Source organism: Micromesistius poutassou (assembly GCF_964030765.1).
Source record: "Micromesistius poutassou genome assembly, contig: SCAFFOLD_1183, whole genome shotgun sequence".
In the NCBI taxonomy this organism is placed as follows: domain Eukaryota; kingdom Metazoa; phylum Chordata; class Actinopteri; order Gadiformes; family Gadidae; genus Micromesistius; species Micromesistius poutassou.
The window spans coordinates 1-8715 of NW_028179638.1; the positions used below are offsets into that span (position 1 = coordinate 1).

At 53.4% G+C, this 8715-nt stretch overlaps 2 protein-coding genes across 2 annotated transcripts; one reads left to right on the forward strand and one right to left on the reverse strand.

The window, feature by feature from the left end:
- Positions 1-463: 463 nt before the first annotated feature.
- LOC311372630 (kinase D-interacting substrate of 220 kDa B-like) lies at positions 464-4665 on the forward strand (the record flags this gene model as incomplete). The annotated part of the gene is made up of 4 exons (XM_084489607.1): positions 464-587; positions 895-1122; positions 1861-2082; positions 3040-4665. Coding segments are annotated over 4 exons (1426 nt in total), but the record flags the coding sequence as incomplete, so codon positions are not given.
- Positions 4666-5064: 399 nt separating this feature from the next.
- id2a (inhibitor of DNA binding 2a) lies at positions 5065-7435 on the reverse strand. Its single transcript, XM_084489608.1, has 3 exons — positions 6980-7435; positions 6420-6477; positions 5065-6053 (listed from the first exon to the last, which is right to left on the reverse strand). Exons 1-2 carry the CDS (start codon positions 7304-7306, stop codon positions 6424-6426), a joined length of 381 nt encoding a protein of 126 aa, XP_084345734.1. The 5' UTR covers positions 7307-7435; the 3' UTR covers positions 5065-6053; positions 6420-6423.
- Positions 7436-8715: the final 1280 nt, after the last annotated feature.

The window sequence follows — 8715 nt, forward strand, 5'->3', positions numbered from 1 at the left end:
AGCAGCCTGACTGAAGATCACCTGACGCTGGGAGACACAACAACACGCTAACTGAACACATCTGCAGCACTAACAACCCACCACCCTCCTTCCAGGGCGAGTTCCAGCAGTTTTAGATCCTGAGCCGTCATCACGACTCTGTGGTGGAAGAATTAGTCAACCGGGCTAGTTTAGCTATTCTATTGCAATGAACATAATCGCCATCGTCTTGGTGCATGGAGGCCAAGTGATTTGAAGACCCCCCCCCCCACTACACTCGCTGCAGACCACCATGTTCCACATATAGGCACACAAGGCCAACATCATTCAGCAAACTGTGGAACGTTTTTGAAATTGGTATCGCGAGAACGCTCTCGGCCCTCCTAAAATGACGTAGTTGTTTATGCTCGTAGCACACACGCACGCACACACACACACGCACCACAGTGCTGCATTGTGTCTCAGCCCAGATCAAACGGGGCAGCTCGTACGGCGGCAGCTGGAGCAGCAGCCCCTCACGTGCCGCCGCGCTCCGAAAAATCCGGCCAGTGTTCGGCTTCCAGGAAGCGGGCGGCGCGGCCATCTGGACCGTGATTGGCCACCCCGTGGTCGGATGAAGGGAGGTTATTGTCAGGGAGGAGCCCCCCCCCCCCCCCCAGCCTATCCCATCCCCGCCGCTAACTCTCTCACAGCCGCGCCGCGGCGGTCCCCTCCACACAGCAGGGCGCCGGGGCCCCGTCGTCTGATGAGGGCTCACCCCCGTGTCTGTTTATCTCTGGTTGTCATGGATACCTGATGAATACACAGTGCATATTGCGTATTCTCCGTGTTTTACGAGCACCGTTGCACAATGAGGCCTCTTACTCCACCCCGGCTGCCGTGAGCTCATCCTCTCCCCCCCCCCTCCCCCACCAGGTGATGGAGCTCCGTCACACTGAGAGTCAGGCCGCGCTGCAGGACGAGTCCAGGGCCGCCAGTGAGCAAGGCAGCAGCGTGCTGCAGGTGGACCCCCCTGCCCCGCGGGCCCCCGGCGGGGGGCTGGCCCAGAGGGACATGGGGGGCTTCAGCCTCAGCCTGAGCTTTGAGGAGCTCAGCGGGGTGGGGCTGGAGGAGCCCCCCAGACTCTGCAACCCCCACTGGCCGGTCAGTAGGCGGGCTGTGTGTGTGTGTGTGTGTGTGTGTATTTATTTTTATTCATATTTTGGGAGCGATCTGATTGGTCGAAAAATTTATATTTTGCGAGCGATCTGATTGCTCGAAAAATTTTTAATTTTTTTTTTTTCAACCAGATCGCTCTCAAAATACAATTTTTTTCACCACTCAACCGAATCGCAATGTTTAAATCGGTGCATCGACCGATTCTTGGTCATTTTAAATCGATTCAGGGGCCCACATACCGATGTAGTCGCATCTGTGTTAATCCAACCGGTTATCGATTTGTATCGGTGAATCGTTACACCCCTAAAATATTTCAATAAATATTTAAATTGTTTTTACTGAACTTTGTCCCTCTGTCCCTTTGTCTCTGTCCCTCTGTCTCTGTCCCTCTGTCTCTCTGTCCCTCTGTCTCTGTCTCTGTCCCTCTGTCTCTCTGTCCCTGTCCCTCTGTCTCTGTCCCTGTCCCTCTGTCCCTCTGTCTCTGTCTCTGTCCCTCTGTCCCTCTGTCTCTGTCTCTGTCCCTCTGTCCCTCTGTCTCTGTCCCTCTGTCTCTCTGTCCCTCTGTCTCTGTCCCTGTCCCTCTGTCCCTCTGTCTCTCTGTCTCTCTGTCCCTCTGTCCCTCTGTCCCTGTCCCTCTGTCTCTCTGTCCCTCTGTCTCTGTCCCTCTGTCTCTGTCCCTGTCCCTCTGTCCCTCTGTCCCTCTGTCCCTGGTCGTCCCAGCAGGTGGCCAATCACCGCACGGCCAGCATGTCCAGCCTGAACTCCCAGGAGTCGTCCAACGACATCTGCAAGCTGACGGACAAGCAGCAGGCGGAGTACCACGACGCCTACCGCGAGTACATCGCCCAGATGACCGACGTGTCGGGCGGGGCCGGCGAGAAGCCCGTCCTGCCCCCCCTCCCAGGACAGTTCCTCCAGGCCGCCGCCGGGGGCGACGACAAGGCGGTGAGTGACGGGCGGGTAGGGTGGTTCCGATACAGTATCGGGTGTCGCGAGTACGCGCGTCTATGCGCCGATCTGATACCGTCACATGACCATGGCCTGTTTACTACACAGGCTGAGAACATCACAGACACTACAGCGTTACGCTGCGTGCGTTAACGGTCGGAGGTGGGAAGACTGCAAGTGGGAAACGCGTCATCTCCGACCGACGTGCGTTCGAGCTACCAAGTCTGAAAAGCATGGATGCTCACGCTTCACTACAAGAATACAAATGTATTATTATAATTATGGATTAGAAATGGAAATGATCTAGTTCTGAAAAAGAAAAATTGTTGACAGTTAGTGAACCGACTATACATGGCGGTCATCGTAAGAGAACCCTTCAATAAGAACAATTCTATTAGTAGTTACATTGCTAGATGCTCTATCGGTATATACTCGGCATCGGCCCATACTCAAGTACAGGAATCAGAATCGGGAAGGAGAAAATGATATCGGAACAGGCCGCGGCGGTCCTTACGTTAGAGATGAGCGATGGAGATCGCCGTCCCCTCGTCCGAGTGGTTTCTCATGTTCTGCGTTCTGTAGTCTTTGTGAAGCGGTCTGCATGGCTGAGCTCGTAGGACGTCTGCTTCTCCACCTCAATGTTCCTCAGGAGGGGGTGGGGTCATGGGGTTCATCAGGAAGGGGGTGGGGTCGTGATCGTGGCTCTAGCCTCGCGTTCTCCAAGTGTCCTCTCGGGCCACAGGGGGAACTCTCCCTCCACTCTTAATCATAGGATCAGAGTGTTTGTTTCTCCTGGCACACAGTGAGCCCCTTTAAGAGGCCTCTCAGGGCTATTGGATACAGAACACACACCCGCGCACACACGCACGCACACGCACACGCACACGCACAGACTCACACACACACACACACGCCTATACACGCCCCCACTCACCCAGATCTCCCCCTCCCCAGGCCAAGGACGGGGGCGACCCGGACGGCCGCAAGCCTTTCAGCAAGCGGGGCTCCAAGCCCGGCGACGGGCCCGAGTTCCCCTCGGCCGCCGACGCCCCCCTCCTGGACCCCATCAGCGAGGAGGACGAGAAGCTGGACCACAGCGTCTCCTCCAGGGCCTCGCGGAGCCGGGGCCCCGGGCCCCAGTACCACGGGCTGCCCAGCGACGACGACTCGGGCTCGGAGGACGCCGACAACAGCACCCCCCTGCTGCACAAGCAGGCCCGCGGGGCCGGGGGGGCCCTGGTCAAGCCCGCCTTCCTCAGCGAGGCCCTGCTCACGGAGAAGGACTCGTCGGACTCGGGGGTCCGCCCCGGGGACAGCTCCTCGGAGCGCTCCCTGGAGGAGGAGGAGGAGGACGGGGGGGACGGGGGGACGCCACCCAGGCCCCTGGAGCTGGAGGGCCTGGAGGGGCTGGTGATGCGGCGCGGCGTGCTGCCCAGCAGCCTGCAGGACGCCACGGTGGCGCGCATGTCCATCTGCTCGGAGGCGGCGTCGGAGGCCAGCCTGATGGCCAGCAGCCCGGACGAGGGCTGGCCCCCCGCCAACCTCAACGCCAGCAGTGACGGGGCGCTGGACAACGCCCCCCCCGCCGCCAACACCAACGCCAACAACAGCCAGCAGCGGCAGGACCTGCGCCCGGACACCCACACCCCCACCACCTCCTCCTCCTCCCCCTCCTCCTCCACCCTGGGCTCTCCGTCTGACGTGGTGATCACGCCCGGGTCGGGCAGCACCACCACCGCCACCGTCCACCACAACCAGAACCTCCGCTCCATCAGCCTGGGGGACGAGAGGGAGAGTGTCCTCTAGGGCCACCGCTGGGGGGTGAGAGGGAGAGTGTCCTCTAGGGCCACCGCTGGGGGGTGAGAGGGAGAGTGTCCTCTAGGGCCACCGCTGGGGGGTGAGAGGGAGTGTCCTCTGGGAGTTTAAGATGGAGGATTTGGTGTCGTCATAGTTTTGGTGTTGTGATGTGTGTGGAACCAAAGAAACGTTTCATTAAATGTTACAAAGCTGTAATAAGCAAATACAGGATCATAATGTGAATTTAACACTTTTTACATCAATTACGTAAAAAGATTAAATTTTGCGTGTTTTTAAAAAAACATTGATTAAATGACAATATAAGCATTGTTAGGTAGGACCATTGTGTGATCTTAAGTTTTGAAGTCCTCCGCTGTGTCTGACTGTGTGAGGTGTGCTCTGTAGGGACTGGTTACCCTGTTACGTCTCTGTCGGAGCTAGGCTGTAGGTCCATCATATGTGAAGATGTGTTTTGCTTATCTGACGTGGTTTTCCCTGATTGAGCGCAAATGTTTGGTGAAGATGTCTAGTGCAAATGTTAGGTCAAAGTTGTGGATCTAAAGAATACATGTTCTTGTTCCCAGCTGGCGTTCTACTCATGTAGCGCCGGCTCTGACAAGCTGGAAGTCATCTGAAGTTTAACTGGGTTCCACTCTGCGGACTCAATTTGTGGTAGTTTGTGTTTTAAGGGGTGGTTTCTGCATGCTCTGTTTCAAAGTGGTGATTTAGTTAAAAAGTACTTTCATATACCGTGTTTGGTGACTCAATAAATAGTTAACTGTTTCCACTCTGTCCTTTTCACTTGCCTGAAGAGTTCTGTTCAAAGGTTAATATTTACAGGTGGTGGTTGGTATTTGAGCATGTGATATTAAGTGTAAAAAATGATTAATGGAGTAGAAAACTTGAATAACCCGTCGAGTATCTTCAATTACTCAATTTTCTGAACTGAATGTCTTCAGTGTGCTCACATCACCGGCATGTCTCAGGTTCGCCGTTAGGGGGCGCCATCGGCACACAAACCTGGCGGAGGTGAGCGGTCCTGACCGACCGTTCAGGTAAGTGTTAAAAGCTCCGCTCTTTTTAATTTAATTTAACATGTTATACCAGATATATTAACTGACTTGTGGACAGTATGCATTTGAAACAGTTTCGTAGGTAACTGAATTTAATTTGTAATTCAAGCAGCACCATTTTAGTGTGTCAGAAACCTTGTTACAACAAGATTGCGCTTTTTATTTGAACCCAACTGAAAATTCATTTTTTAAAACAATTTTAATAAATATTTGACAACCATCGTCTTGAAGACTACTGGTAGCACCGTCTTCACGGTCAACCGTTTAATCCAGTTTAAGCAGCCCGCATGAAAAGGTTTACCTTGTCCTACAGAACGCAGTTTGGACCATAGACCAGAGTTTGGACAAGAGTCTGGACCCACGACCAGAGTCTAGATCCAAGACCAAAGTCTGGACCAGACTCTAGACCAAAGTCTGGTTCCTAGAGTCAAAATTCCATCCGACCAATGCGTAAATTACACTTCAAACTACGATTTCACATGACTTTCCATATTTTTACACTTTATAATATTTACAGTAATAGATATTCACGTGGCCTTTTGGATTTATTTTGTATAAAAAAAAGGTACGATTTACATTACTTTTATAAAAAGTTTCAGCATAATTAAGTACAGCATTACACTTTTGCAGAAGTTTGAAATTCCCGCAACTATACACAAGATCAAACTCCGATACGAGTTCACGAGCTTCTCATTCTCACTTCTTTTTTTAAACAACGTCCAGTCCTTCACTTGCCGACGAGACGAGACGAAACTTTACAACAAACCGAGTCTTCCTCCGCGTCCGAACCTCCGCAGAGGGGAAAAAACGAAGACTTCAACGAGGAGACGCGGCGGGTGGTGGGGGCGTCTCCTCCTCCCGTCGTCATGAGAACGACCTTCCGATTCCAGGAAGGTCCGACAAAGTCTTAAGTTAAATTAATCGAGTCCAACAGAAAACACATCACATAAGATTGTCCCGTACGGCCTAAAGTCTCTTGATGTCAACGTCACAAGAAAGAAATCCAGGTTGGAGGGGGGAGGGGGAAGTCCTGCTCCCCTGTTCGTGCGTGTGCGTGCGTGCGTGTGTGTGTGTGTGCTGTGTGTCTTGACCAAACACCTGCAAAAGATTGAAACAGAGAGGCGTGTTTAGAAAATGCAAACAGGGCAGAGATCCGGATGGCCCGGCCACACACACACACACACACACGAGGTAATTGCCGCTCAGCCTCTTCTTGGACCAATTATGTGGAGACGCGAAGTTGAACCCAAATCCTATTATTTAGTGTTACGATACAGATGCTCTTCATTATGGGATAGGAACGCAACGGAACCCTGGCGTCGCTTTTCATAGGAAAAAGCCCCCAGTCAGCGCATTATCACTATTATTATCATCATCATCATCATCACAACGACACACACAAACACACAGATGGGCAGTTCTATTCCCTTCTGCCCTAGCAGTCAACACACTGAGCCCACTTACCGCTTTAACGGCGCTGAACTCGGCTGTCATCTGTCAGGTCTGACGGACACTCCGGAGACTGGAACCCACAAGCACAAGAGACCACGTTAATTTAACAGTCCTGAGAAGTAGCACAGCTCGAGTCCCGAACAGCAGCAGGCGACACCGCCCGTACATATCCGTGACCCGTCATGTAAACCTCATCATATTAGACCCAGGACGCGAGACCCGGGACGCTAGACCCGGGACGGGGGTCTGGTGCAACACAGCTCACAGACATCAGAACACTGACAGCTTTCGGTCTATTTCTCCTCAAATCGAGTCTGGCCCTCACCGCTGTCTAAGGGCTTTTCGGTCGGTCCTCACTGCTGTTTAAGGGGGGTCTATCTGGTCTTTAAGGGATTCAACATAGTCTTCTAAAGGGGTTTCGGTCTAAGGGGGTCTCGGTCGGTCCTACCTGGCCTCCAAGTGGGTCTCGGTCTAGACTAAGGGGGTATCGGTCGTTACCTGGTCTCGGTTCTACCTGCTCCCTAAGGGGCTCTCTAAGGGGGTCTCGGTCTCTTAGGGGGCTCGGTGGTTACCTGGAGGGACAGCACGCTGATGTCCGTGTTGAGCGCGCTCAGCGGGGGCCGCGCGTGCTGCAGACTCGTTATCGCGACACTGGAGTCCAGCGCGAGCTGCAGGTCCAGGATGTAGTCGATCACATGCTGCAGGATCTCCATCTTGCTCACGCTCTTGTTCTGCGGGATGCTGGGCACGAGCTCCCGCAGCTTGGAGTAGCAGTCGTTCATGTTGAGCAGCAGGCTGAGGGGGTCGTCTGCGGGGGTCTTGCTCCGGGAGATCAGAGCGTGGTCCGACAGGCTGGCGCCGTTTATCCGGAAGGAGCGCGCGGGGCTGATGGCTTTCATCTCGTAGTCTCGGTAGTTCTGGGAGGTCTTCGTTAGTCTCGAGGTGTTCCGTATAGTCTCGATCTCCGGTAGTCTCAGTGTTCAGTAGTCCGCGAGAGGAAGTCGGACGACAGGACTGGATCACCGAGCCGTCAGCCGAGCTTATATAGCCGGCCGCCCGCTCTGCGTCGCCAGGGCTGCGGCGGCTCCGATTGGACGAGCTCGGTGTGGCAATCATCGCCGCTCAGTTCTCTCATTGGTTCGTTCTGCCGAGAGCGCCTAGCCCCGCCCGTATCTTCCGCGTTACTAGGGGCAACGCGTGTCGGAGGCGGCGCCGCGGGGCGCTTCAGCTCCGGTGGGCAATTTGGGAAATTGAGCCCTTACCTGTTTGTGATCAGGGGATTAATGATTCCTAATTCAGCAGCAGACCTGGAGAACCGGCGCTCGCGTTTGGCGGGACGTTTATCGATGGATTCCTTTATTAAAAATATCAAAGTATAACGTATCGTAGCCTACATATAATACCAATAAACCCAGCGTCACACTGACGGGCGGGGGACCAAGTGATGGGGCAACTTACACTAAATATTTAAACGTTCTTTCGTTGACAATCAGCGTTTCTTTTCATTAAACGTCAACATGCGCGCGTCCCAGTGCGTCCCGTGCTGACGGGCGATGTTCTTCACCTGAAGATCCTGTCGGATCGAAACCGTGGTTCTGATTTTCAGTGCGACTGCAAGGTGGCCCACCTAGTAACACTGCACTTCCATGGGGACCCAGCTAACACTGCACCACCTAGTGACATTGCACCACCTAGTAACACTGTACCTGCATGGTGGCCCACCTAGTGACACTGCACCCTAGGAGGAAGCCAGCGTTCGGTTTAGTGCAGAGAATGTGTGTGTGAAGCCCTGTGACATCAAAGTGACAGGAGCTGGTTGAACTGAGTGGACTGAGGTCTACATGTTGGGTTTCGATGAAGTGGACTTATGCACACACCTGGAAGAATAACAGTAGGCCTATAATACTTTGCTCTCTGCTTTGAGGAACGGGAACATTGGTAGGCTATTTTCTACGTGGAGAAATTACAAACTACTATTGACCCTTCCGTGTCAGATAAACACGGTCTGTTGTTGGTATAACTGTGCTCCGTTCCTCATCTGAGCTGGTGTTGCCCACCAGGCTTCTCCGCACGCGGGGGGAAATGCCACACACACACACACACACACACACACACACACACACACACACTGCCCCGGGGCGGCTGGTGGCGGTTGTGATGGCTCCATCTTTGCGTTGTGGATTACACTGATCAATGCATTTATAAAGAGGAGCGGAACAGGTCACTGGTCAGATTACCTGAAGATATGACCTGCCACTCATAACCTGAAGATATGACCTGTCACTCATAACCTGAAGATATGACCTGA